This window comes from Lemur catta, chromosome 11 (assembly GCF_020740605.2).
Source record: "Lemur catta isolate mLemCat1 chromosome 11, mLemCat1.pri, whole genome shotgun sequence".
Lineage (NCBI taxonomy): Eukaryota > Metazoa > Chordata > Mammalia > Primates > Lemuridae > Lemur > Lemur catta.
Window position 1 is genome coordinate 79,910,616 of NC_059138.1, and position 23,876 is coordinate 79,934,491.

At 33.7% G+C, this 23,876-nt stretch overlaps 1 protein-coding gene and 1 long non-coding RNA gene across 4 annotated transcripts in view; one reads left to right on the forward strand and one right to left on the reverse strand.

The window, feature by feature from the left end:
- The window catches only part of LOC123647157, a 36,217-nt gene extending 13,953 nt beyond the window's left edge, over nucleotides 1-22,264 (forward strand). For 2 of the 3 annotated variants that reach the window (XR_006738150.1, XR_006738149.1), the window contains 4 exons: nucleotides 16-55; nucleotides 329-380; nucleotides 2,347-2,508; nucleotides 21,686-22,264. This is a non-coding gene — a long non-coding RNA (uncharacterized LOC123647157). Of the gene's footprint in view, nucleotides 1-15; nucleotides 56-328; nucleotides 381-2,346; nucleotides 2,509-3,387; nucleotides 4,075-21,685 lie in introns of those variants that run through there. The other variant, XR_006738151.1, reaches the window with a different exon arrangement.
- DPY19L2 (dpy-19 like 2) overlaps nucleotides 9,416-23,876 on the reverse strand; it is a 110,473-nt gene continuing 96,012 nt past the window's right edge. The window contains exons 20-22 of the mRNA XM_045564415.1: nucleotides 21,306-21,405; nucleotides 19,812-19,937; nucleotides 9,416-9,802 (exon numbers count right to left, since the gene is read on the reverse strand). Of these exons, the coding sequence (XP_045420371.1) occupies nucleotides 9,646-9,802; nucleotides 19,812-19,937; nucleotides 21,306-21,405 (383 nt within the window). The 3' untranslated portion in view covers nucleotides 9,416-9,645. The remainder of the gene's footprint in view (nucleotides 9,803-19,811; nucleotides 19,938-21,305; nucleotides 21,406-23,876) is intronic.

Consider the following 23,876-nt stretch of genomic DNA (forward strand, 5'->3'; position numbering starts at 1 on the left):
TTTGTTCTTTCTTAGGTGGTGAGAAAGTAATGCCCGGAGAAAATCCCCTGTTATGGTGAGTAGACGCTCTGATCAGCTCGGGGAGCAGAGTGTGGAAAGCGCTGGGAGGAGTGGGATTGAATCCCAGCCTGGTGGATGATCTGGGAGCTTGGCCTCATAACCCAAGTTTTCTACTGTTAATGTTCATGTTGCGGCTCTCCCCAGTCACGTGCAGACGAGGTTCTGGTGAGGCGCTGCAACATGGGGCAGGCCAGGCAGCTACCCACCCACCACTCCCTTCCCTTTCCCTCCACATCTCTCATTCACCACTTCTCTCACACTGTTGCAGGTAGTAAGAGTATGAAGTAGAAAAAAGAGCAGTAGAGCCACTTATTAAAGAGGTAAGCCACAAACTTTGCCTCTGTTTACCTTTTTGGTTTCTCTCTCTCTCTCAAGGTAAAATCATCTGATACAAAAGACAGGAATTTAGAGAAACATTGACAAACTCCCTCTAAAAGTAGTCAGAAACAGCCACCTTTCCCGTCCTGACTAGGATACGACATTGATAAAATTTGTACACTGGACACCAACTCCCTTGATGGTATTCGGCTTCATCTCCAATCGAGAAGCAGTCATTTGCCTTTTTAGATTTGTTTTGCCTTCACTGGTAAGAAGTTAGTCAGAAGGCAAGACTCTAGAGGCCTGAGGCTGTTGAGTTTTCTATTTTATACCTGGAGGGTAAGCCCACTCTAGCAAATGCAAAGTTATTTCAAAACTCAAAGCCATGTGTTACCACTGCACTATAGCACCCTGCTATTTTGCAGTGTAACCTACATTCATTCATATGTTCATACCTTCAGGCTGTGTGCATTTTCTGTTTCTAGTATAATGGCTTTTAAAAATTAAAGATATAAATTAGCCCTTAATAGAGAAGCAGCACAGTCATAAAGCTCCCCCAAATTGGCATAATAAAATATTGTTAGTAGACTCCAGAGGGGACAGACAATCCCTAAAGAATAAACAAACTATTGAGTAGAGAATAGAAACACCACCCAATAAGCAACTGCTCTGTGCTGATCTTCAAACAATCAGCTCCTGGATCTAAGCAATAAAAACGAAGGCAGCAACAACAAACCGCTACCAGGTGCTTACTCTGTCGTATATGCTTTGCATGTATTACTTCATTTTTTCCTTCAAACATCATTTTCGAAGGAGATACCTTTAATATCTCCATTTTGCAGATGATAAAATTTTAATGTTAATTTCCTAGCTAGTAAATGGTAGAGCAGGAAGTCAAACCCAGTCTTAATTTATATACCAATATTTTGAACTGGATCCCCTGAACACCCAATATAGTGTTGGATACCTTAAAAAGAATTCAGAAAATGTTGATCGATTTTGGGGGGATAATTCAGCCACACTGTAGGAAGAGTAAATAGTAAAAATGACCCAAAGGGATCACCAGTCACCCTACCTTTAAAATCTTCCTATGTTCTAACCAGTTATTTTCCACATTATTCCTCTGTGCAACATTTACTGATCACCTACTATGTGCCAGGCACTGTGCTGGGTGGAAAACAGAAACCAGTAAGACACAAATCCTGCATTTAAGTAATTCACAGCTCAATAAGGGACGCAAAAAAGCAGACAGATCATTTTTAAACTATCAAACCATGTGACAAGTGAAGTGGAATTAGCAGACCACAGAGGGGAGGGTCAGGACAGGACAAAGGGGAGGGGAGGACAGGTAAGACCTTAGCAGGCTGAGGGGAAGGGGTGAACAAAGGCAGGAAACAGTTGTTGGAAATTTCAAGCAGTTCATCTCACTGACCCCTGGGAGGGTCAGCGGTCCCAGAGAGGAGGCAGGATGCAAAGCACAGAGAGCCTCCTAGAGCACTGGCGGAGGGAGATGATGACTCAAGCAATGGCAGAGAGGAGTGGGTGAGGGAGGGAGGAGCTAGGAAAGGTACTATCCACTGAGATCATCACAACTGAAAGTGTAGTTCATGTCCTTGAGTTCTCTTGCTTGCTCCCATTTTCTGTTAAAACTCATGTAAATTTCATGGCAAATATTATAATGTCATAGCCAGCAGATGGCACTAAGTATACATAAAATGAACATTTTGCACACTATAACTTTTTTAGTAGGCATTTCCTCCTACTTATTTTAAAAGTAATTTAGTCTTTATAATAGAGTAAATCATTTGATTAAGTGTGAGGAATATGGAAGAGCTATAGTTCCTATCAAGATTGTTTTGTTTTTTGTGATATTATAAAAGGAGTCTAATATAGCCAATGTTCATTTAAAATAACTGCGATTGGCCAGAATTATTTTATGACCAAATTTCCATGTTTAACTCTTCATAGAAATTACAGTGTATTACATACCATGCCTCAAAGATCTGAATGCTCAGCCTCTACTGTTCTCAAGGGACTTTTCTTCATTCTGGGGACTCTGAGATTTGACTAGAGTCTGGAGCTGTGAGACAGGATAAGCATCTCATGGGCATTCAGTCCTCTCATCTGACGGTGAGTACTGTGCTTTACAGCCTCAAAGGGATTCCCTCGGGAGATACTACTAAAGTTGTAAAATTAATAATTGCCTTGGTGGCACCGTTTCTGGGTGGTGAATTTCCAGGAAAATTCATGGAAAATTAGGATGGGTGAAAGGGTAAAATTAAGAAGGGGTAAGAGCTGTTAAAGATAGAGGAGGGGGAAGCAGGATTGGGTGGGGAGAGCCTTCAGCCTGCGAGGCTGATCTGGAACCTGTGACAGGAGGAACAAGCAGGGAAAAGCTCCCGCTGCAGAGACATCTGACGAGGCCTGGGCTTACTGAAAGCAAAAGTGGGCTGCTTGACGAGGCCAGCATTGGGCAATACCCTGCTTTGCTCAGTCATTGTCTTGGCACTGTCTGGGAAGAGTGTGACCTGGGCGAGAATGCTCTGACAGAGGCTGGTGGTGCTGCGCTCCCCACTGCTGGACAGCAAGTTCTTTCTCAGAGGAAGTTCCCAGGGGGCGGTGCACTTTTGTGCCTGCCACACCATCCTAAAGAAATAACTCTTATGTTTATGATTCCCGTTGTATTCCTTAGGTCTCTGATGAAGCTGTGGGAATCGGCTCTGTCTTTTCCATAGCTGAGGTGCTACAGAAGCTAGTTACTAGGTTCTTGTGTATAATTCAATCCAGTACATTCCATGAAGTGGCTTTGCAGCTTCTTCTGAATAATCTCAATATCTATATCTGAGTTATATGTAGCTCTTGGATGAAATTTTTAAAAGTCAAGTCCATTGTCTATGTGTTCAAAGGATAGAAATGAATTTTAATTTAATAGGGAAGTCACTATGGGCACAAGCTCCTTTAACATAATTCAAAGTCAAGTATAAATGATCTTATTATTTGCTCTTTCAGATTGTTAATACATCTCAGTGCTTTTTATTAACATCCAATTCAAAGATGACCCACGTCTTAGGTGGTACTAAAATGGATCACACGTGTTGCACTTAATGCCTTTCCACAGGGAATATCTTGTTCGATCTTAATGATTCTGTCAGGTAGGTATTATAGCCAATGTACAGATAAAGAGCGGATCCTGAGAGCTAACTGACTAGAGAGTAACGGCTTATACTATCCTCCCACTCCAGAGCCTAAATCTTCCTTTCCACTCTGCTACCCTCCTGATCTGCTTCTGTCTCTCCAGCTGATGGTATGTTCCTCCACGTGCACGTGCTTCCACTGAATCAAAACGCAGTTCCTTGCTGGTGCTATATGCCTTAATGGTCCTATGCTGTTGCACATGCCATTCTCGGTCCCTGGAATGATGCCTTCCCCATTTATTATACTTGGTTACTTCCTACCTTCCCTTCAAGATACAAATCTAGCAGCCTCTAAACAGTCTGAGATGAAATGGTCTGCTCAAGTGTCCTGCTGTGCCCAGCACAGATTATAAAGTGATCATCACCCACTAGCTTCTAAGCTAGTGAATATTTGAGAATAGAGAATGCCTTTAAAGAGTAAATGGACTGGCTGGGCATGGTGGCCCACACCTGTAATCTCAGTGCTTTGGGAGGCTGAGGTGGGAAGATTGCTTGAGGCCAGGAGTTCCAGACCAGCCTGGGCAACATAGCAAGATCCCATGTCTCTACAAAATAAAAATATTAGCAGGGCATGGTAACATGTCCCTGTAGTCCCAGCTACTTGGGAGGCTAAGGCAGGAGGACTCCTTCAGCCCAGAAGTTGGAGGCTACAGTGAGCTATGATTGTGCCACTACATCCAGCCTAAGCAACAGACTGAGACCTTGTCTTTTTTGTGTTTTTAAAAGAAAAGAAAAAAAGTATATGGACAGACTCTTGCATATTGTATCCATACGGTTTGCAGACAATGTATGTTGAATACAACAAAGAAAGACTTTAAAAGTTGCAGGGTATACAAAGTGGTATTAAATATCAAGTATTAATACTTGATTTTATTTCATTTCAAAGAAAAGCAATGTTTTTCCTATTGAATGTTACCAAAACCTATGTTAGAGATATTTTTTGAAAAAATCCCTTTTGGATCATGTGCTAAGTAGGTACATTTTTGTATTTTTTCCAATCTTTGTAGTTAACCACAGGAAGAGATGAAAAATAGTAATTTAACCCAATTAAAGAGAAACAGGGATACTAATTTGAAGTTCTGATCAATGTACAGCTGAAAGCTGGGTAATAAAAATCTTGATTTTTTTAAAAATTAAAACATCTAATTTGTATTTTTCCTAGACAGTATATGATACAATATGGGTGTTGAAATACAAGGGGCATCAAAAACACTGATGAACTGGGTTGCAAAAACAGCATTCTCATCATATGAAGGCTATTTTAAGGCCACGAAGAAACCCCATAATATTGCACATCTTGATTATACAAAAAAATCAAGTAACTGCTATGAATTGCAATGTAATAAAAGACATTAATTTCTATGAATGTCTTTTTTCAAAATCCTGTGAACCACAATCTGAAAATTTTTAAGAAGGTGTACTACTCCTGAAAGTTCATATATTTATTATCCTGGATTTTCCAACTCTTCCTTCATTAACATGAATTACTTTTCATAGACAAAAATTTAAATAAGAAAACAATATACAAAATAATCAAATTACTCTTTCTAGTTTGTTCTGTTCAGTAAAGGCATAGTCACAGCAACTGCTATTTGAAAAAAACAAAGTAATATATTGCACAAATGGAAACTCAATACAATTTACAATCTGAGAATTTGTTTGAATAGCTGAATCTCAGTCATCAGAACAACTCTTGATGCTGTTTAAGCACCCAGAGCTACTTAAAGAGAATGTGAGGTTTTAAGAAACACAGATGTGGTAAAACAATACTTTGAAGAGTATAAAATATATTAGACATTATAAAGTGTCCATTTTAAAGGATTATAAAATGAACACATGTACGTAGCACCAAGTTAAAAAATGAAATAGTAATATTGAAGCACCCAGGGCCTCTCCTGTATTGCATTCTCTCCTGGAAGTGATCACCAGCCTATGTTTTGAACTAATTATGCCTATGCTTTCATTGTCTTGCCACATTGTATCTCCTATAAATATTGCTTTGTGTTCAGTCTATATATAAATGGCATATCTATTTACATACGTATATACCCCCTTTGAATACTTAGTTTTTTATCCTTAACCTTATACTTGAGATTGGTTCCTGCTGATACTAGTGAGTGTAGATCACTTTCACGCCTTTATAATATTCCACTATATAGAAATACTTCATTTAATACATTCTGTTGGTGGCTTGTTGGGTTGTTTTCAGCTTTTTTTTTTCAGGTACAAATAATACTTTCATGAACATTCTTATATTAATAATTGGTTTCTCTAGTATATTTATACAAACATTTCTTTAGGCTGAAATTTTTGGTTGTAGGGACTACATACCTTAAAATTTTTTAGGTACCAAGTTATTTTCCAAGGTGGCTGTACCAGTTTATACTCCTGCTATAATTTCATGAGAGTTCTTATTGCTCCCTGTCCTCACCAATTCTTATTATCAGACTTGTAAATTTTGCCATGTGGTTTTAATTTGCATTTCTCTATTTTCTTCCAAAAGTTTTAAAGTTCTGCCAGTTTAAGTCCTTGACTCATCTTAATTTGATTTTTGTGCAAGAAATTATATACCTACTTGCTCTTTTGAAAATTTCCTTATATTTCTCATAGTTAAAATTATTTTCTGATAGAGATTTTTTTCTTTCTTATCTCTATCCCCACCACTTATGAGGAGACTCAATGTATTAATCAAAGAATAGAAGCACATACAGAGCTCCAGAGAAGTACACATTCTAAATAAAAAGAATACAGTGAATTTTTACTGGACATGGAATAATGCAAATTAAAATAATAATATTTTGAAACTCACAATTAGCAAAAAGTAGTTCTAATGAGGCTAACCAACGTGAGAGTGTTGTAAAATGAGGACTGTCACACAACTAACTTTTGGTGGTGCATACAATCCTTTGCAAAGGTAATTTTAGCAAACTGCACTGAAGGCTTTAAGGGCGTCCACATTCTTTTAATGATATTTAGCTTTATGAAATCTATCCTATGGAAATAATTTTGAAATCATAAAAAATATCTTAATGCACTAAGATGTGAATTGTGGTGTTCTATGTATACATACACATAATAGCAAAAATTAAAATAGCTTAACAGTGGTTAAAGATACACACACAAAATGGGATATTACATAGCCACTAAAGTTGCCTATAACAACATATTTCCATATTTATTATGTCAAGAATAAAATAAAACAGCTTAAAGCTATGTTAAAAGAGGAAAATAAGCAAAAAAATATATGGCTAAGAGAAAGTCTGGAAGAAAACAATGAAATGTTAATGGTGTCTATGAATATTTTCCCCTGTTCTTTCAAATTGCCTGTTTTTTCAAAACTAATTTTCCATAATGAGTTCATATTGCTTGTATAATAGAAACATATACAATATAAACATGTTTATTATTAAAATAAAAAATATTCAACTGTTTTGGATGTGTTGTCTATAAGCTGCAAAAGGGTAGCACACACATATTTATTGCAGCTCTGCATCAGCCTCTGACAACTGGATGATGGCAGGGGTTGCTGCAGCTTGTGTGCCCCTCCTGTCTCGCCATGGTTTCAAATCCATGTGCAAAAATATAATCACAGGAAACCACCTGCCTTCTGGCAGGCAAGAAGCCAATAGAATAATTTATACAAAAGTAAGCTGTTGTCCAGTATTACTATTTGTTGACACCAAATAAAGGAAGGACTATTTGAAATTCTGAAATTAGCTAACTTCACCCTGTAACATAATATTACTGAAATGGTTATTTAGTGGGATGGGGGAGAGGGAGGAGAAAAACTAATGTTGTTGAGTGCCTTTATGCGCTAAGCACTTTGACACATTATTTCACTAATACTCATAATGACCCTGCCAAATAGGTATTGTGAGTTTTGATTTCCAAGTTGAGAAATTGAAGCTCATAGAGTTAAGTAACATGGCTAAACTTAAGCACTATGCCTGGTATACTGTAAGTGCCCAATAAATATTTTTTGCATGGATGGTAGGTATATCTGGTATGGAAGAACCAGGAATCAAACTTAGATTCATCTCATTACAAAGCCCATACTATTTTCATCACAGTACAGTGCCATCTGTGTGAGACTCTACAGAACTATTTGAAAATAGGTAAGAAAAATCACCGCCATCATAAGCATAGCTATTAAATCTGGCAACCTATGATTTCTCCCTTCATATGAAAACTATTTCAATTTCAAATGTATGCTTGGTAAAAGACATGAAAAGACAGAAAAAACACACAGGATCTTCAATGGCTTTTAAATTATTTAACATACATAGCACATGAAAATAACATAAATCCATCTGAAAACGTGTATGGCACATTTTATTAGTTAATACAGCTCATCCCCTTTTTGTTGAATTCTGCCAACTTCTTTAAAATGTTTCCTATGAACCATTATCTGAAAAGTGTAAGTTTATCAACATTGGGTGTTATGTCTCTTTTCCATCTTTGCCCCACACTTACACTGAAACAATTATTTGAAAATGCTAAAATGAATAAAATGTGGTATGCTTTCTTAGCTGTTTTGTATCCTGCATCAAAATAATTTACAACCATAAAAGTTGAAAATAATTTTATTGGTTCTCCTATACATAAATCCACATAACCAATAGAATGCTCCTTTTTAAAAAAAATTCTGCCAACTTCCTTAAAATATTTCCTGTGAAAACATCACCCAAAATGTGTTATTTTAATTTTTATGAATATTAGGTGTTATGCTTATTTTCTTTCTTTGGCCCTTACCTTTACTCCACACTTACACCAAAACAAATTATTTGTATATGCTAAAATAAATAAAATGTGACATGCTTTCTTAGTTTTGTATATTATAATAAAATGTTTACAACTATAATTGAAAAATAATTTTATTGTTCTGTATATAATTGTCTATCTACTATAAGTGAACTAATAATCTCTGGAATTAAGTCATTTTGTTATCTCAAGTATAAAGGGCCAAAAATTTAAGGAAATTGTAAAAACTCCAAGATGACTACTTTAAAGTAGATGCACATTAAAATATTACAGATCTTGCATATTTAATATTTATCAAACAGAGAAAAAGATTGTTTATCTTTGCAGTTGGAAATTATATCTTCAAGAAAACTTTTTACCACTTTTCAAAGCATTATTGTTTGGTAGGTTGTACTGAAGGAGAAGATTTGTAAAACAATGACCTTCCTCATCTAAAACCAAAAACAAATGAGGACTTAAAAATATGTTATTACAAAAGATGGTGACCAGAAATAAGGACTATGTCCAATAAGCTACAGGGCTCTTCATTTAAGATTTAGGATCTGAAAATCTCATTTGATAAATTTAACTGGATTTTCTTTTATGATTGTGTTTAACCCCAAAATTTGGTTGTATATCATAGCAATTTTAATTTTACCTGGATATTAAAAGAAAACCCATGGGATTCCAAAGGCAGATCAATACCCTATTGAACTTAGATTGAGAACTAATCAGTAGAATATACTTATCTGGTTGGGTAAATACATTTCAAGAGATTCTAAACATTACAAAACAAGATGTTTTTAGAAATACTAAAGTTATCAAAGCTATTAAATATCTTTCTTATAGGCTAGTTAAGAAAAAAACACCTTAGTAGACACATGGTTACAAATTTCCTCATGGAGGTAAAGAGGTTGTGACCAGTATCAGGATCTTAAACCAGTGTTGTTTCAGAGCCTAAGTTATTCTACTCTCAGTAAAGAGTTTGAGCTGGTACACCCTGATACTAGAAAAAATCTATAGCAGTGCACCTAGTTGGATTAAAAAAAAAACTTAACCTTGATTTATTAAAATTCATTGTTCTTTTACATACATTTTTCTTTAAAATTCTAAGATGGGCATTTGTTTATGCAGTATGGAATAAGCTTTATAAGGCTGATGTTTCAATGAAAAACAATTAATCTACCTTTAGTAATTGGAAAAATTTTAAATCACTTCTATTTTCTTATATTTAAGCATCCCTTATTAAAGCCTGTGATTTTTATTAATGCAAATAAGGCAAAAAGTGATTGTTTTTGACACACTTCACTGTACCACAGTGTAATTGATAGTCTCAATCTGAGTTAACCTTCAATACTCTGTACATACTATTCTGAAATACTGTGGTGAAGTAAGGCCTTGCATCCTTGAGCAAGATGCTGCATAAGGGAGCGTTAGCTGCATTGGACGGGTCTTCCACATCCCAGATTTCAAGCATACTGCAACCAGGCCTAAAACAAGATAGACATATATATGTATAAAAATGTATTCATATCTAGAGGAGAGACATAAATTATAAACTATCTCCTAGATTTTCAGAGACTAATTTATTTAATAAATTAAATATTTTAAAGCATTTCAAAAAACATAAGTTCAACATTTAGAAATTAAAAAATTAAATTAAGTATGTTGCATTTTTATGTCCTACTTAGCTAAATAATGAGACATCCTAAAATAAAGGCTCAACATAACATTTATAAATATATACTTAAAAATTAACTTTCAAAATGAAATATAAATATTTTACAAGTGACATTACCATCCAAACATAAGGTCCATTTATAGTGGAATGAGACAAATTAAAGGAAAGCTAATCAAATTCCTGATGAATTTCATATTGTTGAGCATAAATTGCCTTGGATTAGCATGAAAACAAACTCCAAGTCAGGGAAAGGAGGCTCTTAAGCCAATTTGTTTTCCTCACCCCTTTCTGGTTTAGGGTGGCTGCTATGAGTAGGCTAAATGAGACAATATTACTCACTACAGAGTAACCCTGCATGAAAGTCATTAAAGGAAAGGAGTGAGGCAGAATTGGTTTCTTTCTTATTTTCTCTCTCTCTCTCTCTCAGGCTGGTCTCGTGATTTCTAATTTTTTTAACATCTATATTGAAGCATAATTTATATGTAATAAAATTCACCCATTTTATGTGTAAAGTTTGTTAAGTATGGGCAAATGTGTATACATGTGTAAGCACTACCACAATCATAATGCAGAAAATTACCATCACCCCAGCAAGTTCCCATGTGCCGTTCTACAGTTAACGCCCTCCCCAAAACATGGCCCCAGGCAACTACTGATCTTTCTGCACTATAGTTTTGCCTTTTCTAGAATTTCATATAAATACATTATGTAGTCTTTTAATTTTTGGCTTCTTTACCTTAGCATGTCTTTGATATTCATACCTCAGATGTTGTAGTTCTTCCATTTCTAACTGTAGTTCAGTAGTTCCTTACTTTTTATTGCTAAACAGTATTTCATTGTGTGGAGATAACACAATTTATCCATGTGTAAGTTAATAAACATTTGAGATGTTTTGAGTTTTTGGTGATAATGAGCAATGCTGCTATGAACAATCATGGACAAGGCTTTGTGTGGACATACGCTATCATTTCTCTTAGGAGCACATCTAGGAATGGAATTGCTGGGTTGTGTGGTAAGTGTGTACTTAACTTTATAAGCAACTTCAAAACTGTTTTCCAAAGTAAATGCACCATTTTCCATTTCCACCAAAAATTTATGAGAGTTTAAGTTGTTCTTTATCCTCAGAAACACTTGGTATTATCAGTTTTTGTAATTTTAGTCAGGCTAGTGTGGTTATGGTTCATTCAAAATATTTTCTTTGGGGGAATGTCTATTCATTAGTTTGCCAAATTTTGTGTTGTTTCTTATTTATTGAGGTCTGAGTTCTTTACATATTCTGAATAAAAGTCCTTGTCAGATTTTTTAGCAGCTTTATCAAGGCATAACTGCTCAATAACTACTCAACAAACTACACATACTTAGTACACACTCTGATGCATTTTAACATATGTATACATCTGTGAAACCACAGCCACAATAAAAATCATGAACATATCCATCTCTCCCAAAAGTTTACTTCTGCCCTTTTGTAATCCTATTCTCTTGTCCCAGCCAACTCCCCTCCTCAGGCTATTCATCTGCCTTCTGTCACTAAAGATTTATTTGCATTTTCTGGAATTATTGCATATTATCTTTTTTGTCTGGCTTCCTCAGTAGAATTATTTTGAGATTCATCCATATTGTGTGTATCAATAGTTCATTATTTCCTTTTGGTATTATTAAACTGGCTGGATATTACACAATAGTGTGTTTATCCATTCATCTGTTGATGAATATTTGGGTCATTTCTAGTTTTTGATTATTATAAAATATAAGCTGCTATGAACATTTGGGTACAATTATTGGTTTGGCTGTATGCTTTATCTTATGTAAATACACATAGTAGGTGTATGTTGCACTTTTTATAAAATTGCTGAACTGTCTTGCAAAGTGGTTGTACTATATTACATTCATACCATCAGTATATGAGAATTCTAGGTCCTTCAGAGTGTCAGCACCACTTGGCATGATCGTTTTTTCTAATTTTAGACATATTATTAGTTCTTTAGTGGTATCTCATTGTAGTTTTGACTTGTATTTCACAAATAACTAATAATATCAAGCATATTTTCTTGTGATTATTTTCCATCCAGATTTTTTTTGTTGTTGAAGTGCCTGTCCAAATATTTTGCCCTTTTATTGGGTTGTTTGCTTATTACTGCATTTTGAGTGTTCTTAATAAATCTAGATAAAGTCCTTTGTGAGACATAGGCTTTGAAAATGCTTTCTCCTAGACTGTAGTTTATCTTTTAATTCTTCCTAACAGTGTTTATAAAAGATCAAAGGTTTGTAATTTTAGTAAGATTGTATTTACCAATATGTTCTATGGATCATGCTCATGATACTGTACCTAAGAAATCTTTGCTTGACCAAAGGTTTTCTAGAAATTTTATATTCTTAGATAAATAAGTTACCTTCTATTTCTAGTTTTCAGAGGGCTTCTAATTAATTATGGATATTGGATTATGTCAAATACTGAATCTATTTTCCTGAATATATTGAGATGATCATGTGGTCTTACTTTTTTAGTTTGTGAATATGGTGAATTCCCTTGATTGATTTCCAAATATTGAGACAACCTTGCATTCTTGGGATAAACTCCACTTGCATATCATGCCCACTCTTTTTAAAAATATACTGCTGGATTTGTTTGCTATAATTTTATCTAGAAATTTTACATATATGTTCATGAGAAATTCTGGTCTGTTGTTTCCTTTTATTGTAATGTTTTTCTGGTGTTGATATCAGGATAATGCTGGCCTCATAGAACATATTGGTAAGTAATCCCTCCTTTTTAATTTTCTGGAATAGTTTGTGAAATTAGAGTTACTTGCAGTAAAGATATCTACCCTAAAGTTTTCTTTGTGAGAAGAATTTTTTTTACTATAAATTCAAATTTATTATAAGATATAAGATCATTCGTATTAGATATAACATGTTCTATTTTTTCTTAAGTGAGCTTTAGCAGTTTGCATCTTTCAAGGAATTTGTCCATTTTCATCTATTTTGTCCTACATGGTGAAGTAAAGTTGTTCATAATATTCCCTAATTATCCTTTTAATTTCTTTAGATGCTGTAGTGACAAAATTGTTTTGAGAAACTTAATTATGATGTTTATTGGTGTAGTATTTTTCATGTTTGTCTTTGGGGTTTGTAACCTTTTTGGATTTATGGGTATAGTTTTCATGAACTTTGGAAACAATTACACAATTATTACTTCAAATATTTTATGTCCCACATATGGGGACTCCAATTATATGTATATTAAATCACTTAAAGTCCTGTAGATCATTGATGGTCTATGAATATATATTTTTCTTCTTTCTCTATATATTTCATCTTGCATAGTTGCCATTGCTACATCTTCAAGTTCATCAATCTTTTCTTCTTCTACATCTAATCTGTCATTAATTCTATCCAGTGTATTGTTCATCTCAGACTTAAAATTTTTCCTCATTAGATGTTAAATTTGGGTCTTTTATATGTCTTCCATGTTTCCACTTAACTTTTTGAACATATGGAATGTAGTTATTTTAATTGTTTTAATGTTCTTGTCTGCTAATTCTAACACCTGTTCCAGTTCTGCTTTGCTTTTGATTGGTTGATTTTTCTCCACATTATGGAGATATTTCCCTGCTATTTTTAACTGATAATCATTGAATGAATAACAGACATTATGAATCTTACTGTTTGTTACTGGACGCCTTTGTGTTGCTGTAAATATTCTAGAGCTTTGTTCTATGATGTAGTTAATTTACTTGGTCCTTTTGTTAAGTGGGACCAGAGAAATGTATAATCTGGGGCTAATTACTCTCCACCACTGAGGCCCTTCTTAGTACTGTACCCAATGCCCCATGAAATATGAGGTTTGCTAGTCTGTGAGAGTGCCAAAGCTCCTCTCATTTATCATCTTGATTCTTTCCACAGCCTTAGTTTCCTCAGAAGCATGGCCTCATAATTACTCTACTGAATACTCAAAAGGGAAACCTCACAGATCTCTGGAGGTCTTTCTCTGTGATGATCTATTCTCTGTAGTCTTCTGTCCTGCTCACCCTAACTCTCTTAGTATCCCCAAACTCTCAGAAGATCACAAGGACTTTCTGTTTTCTCCTAGTTATTTCACAGTTTTAGCTCTTCTGTATAGGTCTATTACCCACTTAAAATAAAAGAAAAAATGGAAAGATTTGAGGTAAAGGGTTTCTTTGTATGTGCATGCATATGGAAGTGCAATTGTTCTAGTGCATTTTGTTGAAAAAAATTTTACTTTCTCCAATAACTACCTTGGTGTCTTTGTTGAAAATCAATAGAGCATGTAAGTGTGTGTCTATTTTGAAGTGTTGTTTTTGTTCTAGTTATCTATCTTTATGGAAATACCGCACTGTCTTGTTTACTATAGCTTTGTCATAAGTCTTAATATCTTTTGCTATTGTTCTATAAAATTGTTTGGTCATTCTAGGTCCTTTGTATTTCCATATAAATTTCAGAATCAACTGGTCATTTTCAACAGGAAGCCTACTGGGATACTGATTGGAATTGCGTTGTACCAATAGACCAATTTGGGGAGAACTGCCAAATGCTCTTTTAATCAATGAAGTGAATTTTTCAACAATGTTCTATAGTTTTTGGTGTACAAGTCTTGCTCTAGTTTCAGGAAATGTATTCCTAATATTTTAAATGATAACATAAATAGAATTTATTTTTAATTTCATTCTCCATTTTTTCATTGCTGACGTATAGAAATACAACTGATTTTCAAATATTGATCTTTTCCTGTGATACTGATACACTTATTCGTTTATCACCTTTTATATAAACATGTTAACTATAAATAAATTCAGTTTTTCCTCTTCCCTTTTAATCTCAATGCCTTTTGTTTCTTTTTTCTTGACTTACTACATTGGTTATGACTTCTGTACAATGTTTTATAGAAATGGAGAGAAAAGATAACATTGCTTTCATCCCAATCATTGGGAGAAAACATTCAGTCCTTCATCATTAAGGTTGTTAGTTGTAGGTTTTTTGTTTACATGATTTATCACATTGAATAAGTTCCCTTCTATTTCCCATTTGCTGAGAGTTTTACCATGAATGGGTACTTAATGTTATCAAATGCTGTTTCTATACCTATTGAGATGATCACATAGATTTTCTCTTCATTAAACTAATACAGTAAATTTAAATCATTTTTGTATTCCTGAGATAAAACCCACTGGTCTTGATGGATTATTCTTTTTAAGTATTGCTGAACTCAATTTACTAATTGTTAAGGATTTTTCATCTATGTTCACATGAGATAACTGTCTGCAGTTTTCTTGTGAAATCTTCTCAGTAGTATCAGGGAAACATATACCTCAGGAAATGAGTGGGGAAATGATACTGCTTGCTCTATTTTCTCGAAGATTTTGTAAAGGGTTAGTATTATTTCTTTATTAAATATTTGACAGAATTCACCATTGAAATACCTGGGCTTTCTGAAGCATTCTTTGTGGGAAAGATTTAATTTTGAATTCAATTCATTTAATAAGCACTAAAATATTCTATTTTGGGGGGTAGTTTTGGTAGTTTAAGAAATTTCTCCATTTTCAGTAAGCTGTCATATTTATTGATGAAAATTTATTTGTAATATTCCCTTATTCTTTCTAATGACTGTATGATTCCTTTTTGTACCAATATATTGGTATTTCATGCATTTCCTCTTTTTTTGTTGATTGATCAAATCAGAAGGTCATCAATTTCATTAATCTTTTCAAAGAACCAGCTTTTCTTTTCATTGATTTCTTATTGTTTTCCTGTTTTCTACAACGGATGACCACTCTGTAATATCCTGCCTTCTACTTAGTTTGGGTTTACTTTTTTTTTTTTTTTCACTACCTTTTTAAGGTGAAAGCTTAGATAACTGATTTAATATCTTACTTGTCTTCTAATATAAACAAAGCTATAAATTTCTTTCTAAGTACTACTTTGGTCATATCCCACAAATTTTGATATGCTGTGGTTTCAAGTTCATTCGGTTCAAATATTTTCTAATTTCTCTTGTGGGAGTTAAGAGCATATTGTTTAATTTACAATTATTTGGGCGTTTTTCACATAGCTTTCTGTTGTTGATTTCAGATTCAATTCCATTTTGTCAGAAAATACAGTCTGTATGATTTCAACAGTTTTAAATGTATTGAGATTTGTGTCATAGCATATTGTACATGTTGCACTGGCACTTGAAAAGAATGAAAAGTACATGTATCTGCTGTTTTGCGGCAGAGCTTTATATAAATTTCATTTGGGTTATGTTGGTTCGTAGTATTGTTCCAATGTTCTATATTGTCGATTTTTTGTGGGTTTTTTGTATCATTTAACTGAGAGAATTATTGAAATCTCCAATTATAATTATTGGTCTACTTTTAAGTTCTGTCATTTTTTGCTTCATATATTTTGGAATTCTCTTTTAAGTTCATACACATTCAAATTATCATATCTTTGTGCTGTATTGAACTATTTAGCATCATATAATAAAATGCGATTGTCTCTAGTATTACTCCTTGTCTTAACATCTACTTTATCTGACATTAATATATATTCACTTCAGCTTTCATATGTTTACTCATATGGAATATATTTTCCTTTCTTCCTTCAATCAATATATATATTTGTATTTAAAATGCATCTCTTACAGGCAGCCCATAGTTGGGTTTTGCTTTTGTATTCAGTCTGCCAATCTCTGTCTTTTGTTTTGAGCGTTTAGTCTCTATTCACATTTGTAATGACTAATGTGATTTGATTTAGGCTTGCTATTATGCCCTTTAAAAAAAAAAACTGTTTGAGACATTTGGAGATCTACATGAAGTAAGAAATAATACAAAGAGATCTTGTATAGTCTTTAGATAGCTTCCCTCAATGGTAATATCTTGAAATTTTCTCTAATATCACTTCGAGGTTATTTATATAGATAGAATCGAGATACAGAACATTTCTATCACACAAGGATCTCTTACGTTGTTGCCCTTGCGTAGCCACACCCACTTTCCTCATATTCCCATCCAACCTTAACCCCTAGCAACCACTAATCATTCTCCATGGCTATAAATTTGTCATTTGATATATGTAACCTTTAGGGATTATCTTTTTTTTCATTCAAATAATTCTCTGGAGATTCATCTAGGTTCTTATGTATAACAATAGTTTGATCCTTTTTATTGCTAAGTAGCATTCCACGGTATGAATGTATCATCATTAACCATTCACCTCATGAAAAACATCTGAGTTGTTTCAGGTTTGTGATATTATAGACAAAACTGCTATAGACATTTGTCCACAGAATTTTGTGTGAACGTAACTTTTCATTTTTCTGGAATAAATGGCCAGGAGTACAACCGCTGTGTCTTATGTTAGTTACATGTTTACTTTTTTCCATTTCTTTTTAGTTGACACATAACAGTTGTACATATTGGGGTAGCAGGATATCCATCATCTCAAACACTTATCATTTCTTTGTGTGGGGAAAATTCAAAATCCTGTATTCTAGCTTTTTGAACACATACAATAAATTATTAACTATTAATATATTTGTCCTATAGTGCTATAGAACCCTACAACTTATTCCTCCTATCTAGCTGTAATTTTGTACCCATTAACCAACTTCTCCCTATCCTGCCCTCCCTGTTCCCCTTCCCTGCTCTAATAACCATAATTCTACCCTCTGCTTCTACAAACTCAATTTTTTTTTTAGCTTCCACATATGAGTGAGAACACACAGTATTTATCTTCCTGTGCCTGAATTATTTCACTTAACACAATGACTTCCAGGCTCGTTCAGGTCATTATGCTCTTTTTTTTTTTTTCCTATTTGTTTCATTTCTTTTTTGATTCTGTTTCTCTTTCTTGCCTTCTTTTATATTAAACAAAACATTTTTAGTATATCATTGACTTCATCTATTGGATCATTAGGGTTTTTTGGGTTTTTTTTTTTTTTTGCTTTTTTTTAAGTGGTTGCTCTAGGGATAACAAAAGGCATCTTCTAACATATCACAATTTACTTACCATTAAAATTGAATTATCTCCAGTAAATCATATATTTTATTTCCATTTATATTCCATTTTTGTGCTATTACTGGCATGTATATTCAATTAATTTATAATGTAAACTCAAAAATATAATACTATTATCTTTGCTTTATATATCTGTTAAAGATTTCCAGAGAATAAAATGTATAGTGATTAATATCCATACATTTACCATTTCCAGTGCATTTCAGTATTTCCTGTATATCCGAGTTACCATCTGGTATCATTTCTCATTAGCTATAGGACTTCCAGTCCATCTTGAAGTATAGGTCTGTTAGTAACAAGTTATCTTTGATTTTGTTGATCTCAAAATGTCTTTATTGACCTTCATTTTAAAAAGATAAGTTCACTAAATATAGAATTCTTGATTTTTTTCCTTTAGTACTTTGAATTATCATCCCTATGCCTGTTTATTTCCACTATTTCTGATGAGAAGTCAGATGTTTATATAGTGTATCATTTTTTCATTTGTTATTTTCAAGGTTTCACTTTATCTTTTGCTTTCACCAGTTTGACTATGATATGCCTTGCTATGGTTTTCTTTGGGTTTGTCCTAATTGGATTTGTTGAGCTTAGTGCATCTTTAAATTTAATGGCTTTTACCAAACTTAAGAAATTTTTGGCCAACATTTCTTCAAGTATTTTTTCTGTCCCTTTTTTCTTTCATTCTGTCTAGTACTAAAATTATTCATGTGTTGAACTACTTGATGATGTTACACAGGTCCATGCTACTTTGGCTATTTTTATTCAATCTATTTGGTCCCTGTTTTTTCGACTAGCTACTTTTTCTTGTTCTATCTTTAAATTCATCGAATTTTCTGTTTTCATTTTAAAGCTGTTGTTGAGTGCATTGAAAGAATTTTCACTTCATTTATTATGCTTTTTAGCTCTAGAATTTCCATGGAGGGAGATATTTCTATTTCTCCATTGAGATTCTTTATCTCTTCACTCATTGATACCATGTTTCCTTTAATTCTTTGCACACATTTTTCTTAATCCTTTGAATATATTTATAATAGTGTCTTTGTTGCTAAATCTAACATCTGGGCCTACTGGAATCAGTTTCCACTAACTTGTATTTTTCAGAGTATTTTTCACACTTTCTCATTTTTTTTTTGCAGGTCTGATAATTTTTGGTTGAAAGATGGATAACGTAGATAATACAGTGTAGCAACTGTAGAATCTATTCTGCTCTTTTGATTGTCAATTTGTTGTTGTTGTTGTTATAATAGGCAATTAACTTGCCTGAATCTCCTGTCATGTGCAGCAACTCATATATCTGCTTAGGAATCTAAATAAAGTCCTCAAAAGAGCCATTAAATATCTTAGGATTTTATGATTGTTAGAGATTCAAAATTCAGAAACTTAACATTTTTATTAGAAATATTTTTATCTCATTTCTCTTAAGTCTTACACATCCAATATAATTTAGCTGTTGTAACAGAAAGATATCTTTGTCACAAATTCAAATCAGGATTTTAGACATCTAATAAAAACTGTCATAAATATTTGAAAAATTGTGAAAAAATCTAAATTTAAGATGTTGAATTAAAAACTTAGGCTACTAAAATATACTATGATTTTTTTGTAATTAGGTTCTACCTAAAAGATAGTATAATTTTACTTCTCTAGATGAAATAATTTTAACTAAAATGCCAGGATGATATTTTAATGGAATTTATTTAAAATAAAAAATTCTTAAAGAATCAGAACTACAGTAATAAAGTGAAACATCTATTGCTTAAAAATATATGGTTATCATATAGCATAGGATTAATACTCACTTAGTTCTTACAACACACCATGCCTCTTCCAAAACATAATAATGCACATGTAACTCCAACAATTTATCTCTTACTTCTTTTGGGGATTTTCGACTATATGCAGAATAAACTATTTTTGTCCGGGCCCTTTAAATTTAAACAACAGGTTAAAAGATTTTAAAATAAATTATAATAAAGTAGACTAAAGAAATCTTACTAGCAAATTGAAATCTCAATACTCACTATAAGGAACATTGATATATATGACCCAAAATAGCATAAATTATTTTAGGGATAGCAGTTCTACATTCCTACTTATATTTTGAATGTGCTAAAACTTAGAGCCATTTTAATTTTGCAATATTGCTTGTTAGTGTATAAATTGTCTAGAGTTGTACTGGGTAGAATAGAAGCTCAAGATATAAAGTTTTCATCATATAATTCACAAAATTATTATGGAATATATTCTGATAGAGACTGAAGGTAGTAAAAAAATAGATTTCAATAGATAATTTCATCCACAGAAGCTCTAAGAAACACATGAATTGAAGCTGAATGTATCAAGTAGAACATTTAGACAATGGGCATCTATGGTATCAGAATAGGTAGAAAAAACACCTTCACAGAATCTTGAGAAATAGGGAGGCTCACCAAATCATGGTACAACAGATAATTTGGCTCTAAGTGGGAGTTCTCATGAAATCCTGAACAAACCACTACTTATGCATTAGCTATTACTCAGGATTTCAAGCATATGGGATGTCCAATCACCAGAGCTACACATAAAACTTAAATTAAATAAAAAATTACCTCCAATAATAGGCCAAAAGTCCATTAAAAGGAAAATATTACCCTTACAATTACTAGAATGATCAAAATAATTTTTTACAACCTTCAATTTAAGTAAACAAAATTTTAGACCTCAATGGAAACTAGCTAGAGTTCTCATAATCAACTAGCAAAATACCCTAAAATTTTCATAAAAGCATGTAATACAGAAAATCTCATGTACTTTTTCTACCTGTTAAAAAAGGGTAGATGTTGGCCACCAATAAAATCTAGAAATGGTTTCTTAAACCAGAGAGGGGCTTGTGGTCTAGAGCAGGGGTTGCCAAACTATGGCTGTGAATCAAATCCATCCTACCGCCTCCTACTACTACTTAGGAGTTTTACTGAAATACACACACACACACACACACACACACACACACACACACACACAAGCCATAAATATGTGACATGGTTTTCACTTTAAGAAAAACTGGCTTTTGCTTTTTTCAGTTTTCAGAAGTTTATTAAACCTGCTTCAGAGGCAACAGGTACATATTGTCATTTCTGGATAGTTACTATAATTTTTTTTTAACTTCCAGCACAAATATGCAAATGAGAACATGTGTGTGTGTGTGTATGTGTGTGTGTGTGTGTGTGTGTGTATGCATCTAGATTCTTCCCAATTCCTAAGAATCAGTAGTAAGTAGCAAGTGAGTCTGGCTGAATATTCAATCGGTGTCCAACCTCAAGTCTGCATCCTCATAATGTGGGTGATTCACAATGGGATGAAGCGTAGACAGCTTGACACTTGCCATTGTAGGCATGGCACCTGCGAAAACAGCATCTAAAAGACACGATTATACTCCTTACTAAAATGTTCTCAAGAAAACCAAAAGTTAAACTTATTTATAATATTTGAGCCCAAATTAAGAAAGATGAAGCATATTTAAATAACCATTGACATCATTCTTTGTCTACGTTCATTGTCTTACTATAATAACAGCTAACTTCTGTTAAATGTTATCTTGGTGCTAGAAACTGTGCTCATTATTTTTTTACAAGGATTAAACAACTTAATTTGCACAACACCTCTAAGATGTATGTTCTCTGTTCTTGTTTTGTAGATAAGGATGCAACTGCAGAGACAGTGAAGTTAAGTGACTTGCCCAAGACTACACAGTTAGGAAGTCTCTTAGCCACATTACTACAGCTTCCTGCCAGGAAAGAGGACTATGCTAAGGGCCAGGACTGCAGAGAGACACACAGGGCTATACAGAATGTAAAATTTCATATCTTGTCCCAATAATTTAAAATGCTAGAACTGAGAGACTGCTATAAAGGGTAAGCCTCATAGTACATCTTTCAAATGATTTTTGCAGATTATGAACTGTACTCCTGTGGAGGTGCCAGACAAAAGCATTGTTTTCTTCCCTCAGATCATCTGTAAATATTCATAATTAAGTTCTCTTAGTTTCCATTTGACTTCATACTATTTATACATTCCATCAAATCATTTTATGCTTGCTAGTAGTACTTTTCGGAATAATAGCATGTATAAATTTGGTCCTGACTAGAGCTACACCAAAATCTATTATCTGGCTTTAGATTCATGTCTTAAAAGACCAAAAGACCAGATGCTTACTTCCTGGCTCTTTTGTATAATAAATGATTATATAATTGTGAAGATTATTATCATTTTTAATCAGCACAAAAAGCAATAATAAAAACATGTTATTCAGTTCTGCTGTGAATAACTGAATGTTTACTTTCAAATATAACTAAACATTCTAAACATAACTTTGAATGAAAATCCCTTATAAGCCTTAAATTTGAATATTTATATGTTAACTGAAGAAGGAACGTGTATTTATTATTGCAAGATTCAATAATTAATGATGACAGCTTTTAGGCCAGAGAAGTAGTTCTCAACCAGGGGTGATTATCAACTCTGATTATCAACTCCTCTGCTCCCCAGGGGACACTATCAACTTCTGGAGACATTTGTGATTGTCACACTGGGGTGTGGAGTAAGATGTTATTGGCATTTGGTACGTAGATGCCAGGGATATCTTGCAATGCACAGGAGAGCTCCCTGTGTCAACAGTGCTAAGCTTCAAAACTCCTGGGCAGAGGGACCCAAAAACCCAGGGTCAGGGTCATCCAGAAGAATCTAGGAATGCCTATTCAGCAAGAGCTGGAACCACTGAGAAGATACCATCTATAGCAGAGAATGATGGACAAATACTCCCCACCTTTTCTTTTGGCAGTGAGGTAAATGACCACAACAAGGAATAGGAAATAAGATGTTTCCCTATCAAGGGACTAAAGTTTACATTTAGACTACTACATGGATTAGAAAAAGGCAGCCCCTCTGACTTGACAGAGCCCCACTAGTACAGGGCTTGATAAATGGACCATAGGCTGGATTTCAGCTCCCATTTGTCCTCTCAACTAATTACCTCTGTGCAGTGCACAAACTATAAAACCTTACATGGTGGACCTCAATGTAAGCATCAGTCCAACTCATACCTTAAAACTTCATGCAGCTTTTAATAAATATGTGGTAACCATGAGAGAATTCATACTAATAGGAATTAAAAAAAGAATAAAACAGATTGAAAAGAAGATCAAAGAAGAGGCAGCTAAAAATGAGATAGGGGTTTGTGGGTTTATCTCAGAATGGTAAGTTGCTAAACACTGGTTTTGTATGCCAGGAACCCAAGACAAACACTGGAACAAAGAAACACACAAGAAAAGATTAAAAGAGTAGGTATCTTTAAAAGCTTGGGGAAAATAACTGTAACTGGGGAGGGGCAAGGGAAAAGAAAGGGAATTCCTATCTTGAGCTCCTACAGGTAAAGTCCGTTGGGGATTAATTTAAAATTTCTAATTAAAATGGTGTGGCAGTTTAATGAGGCACTGTCACCCATACCCTTTGAAACCACAGACAAAATATCTGAGTTGAAGCTTATAAAGATTTACCTTAATGATGGTTAATTAGTAAAATGATGACTATCAAATAAGAGATAGAAGGAAACCAACTCAAGGAGGCACAGGAAAATTTACATAAACTACGGTGAATAATTTGTGCCAGAGAAAGTTACCAAATATCAAAAATAGTCTCAGACAAGATTATAGATTTAGTTACAGAAAATCTTGTAGAATATACTTATTCTCTGCAAAGGTATTTAAAAATGAAATATCTATTTGCTTGAGGTAGTTCTGAATAAAGATAGCAAGAAAAGAAGATATGCTAAAAATAACATTTTGGAGTATTTCAAAGTAGGATGTATACTCATCCCTCAGAGATGATTT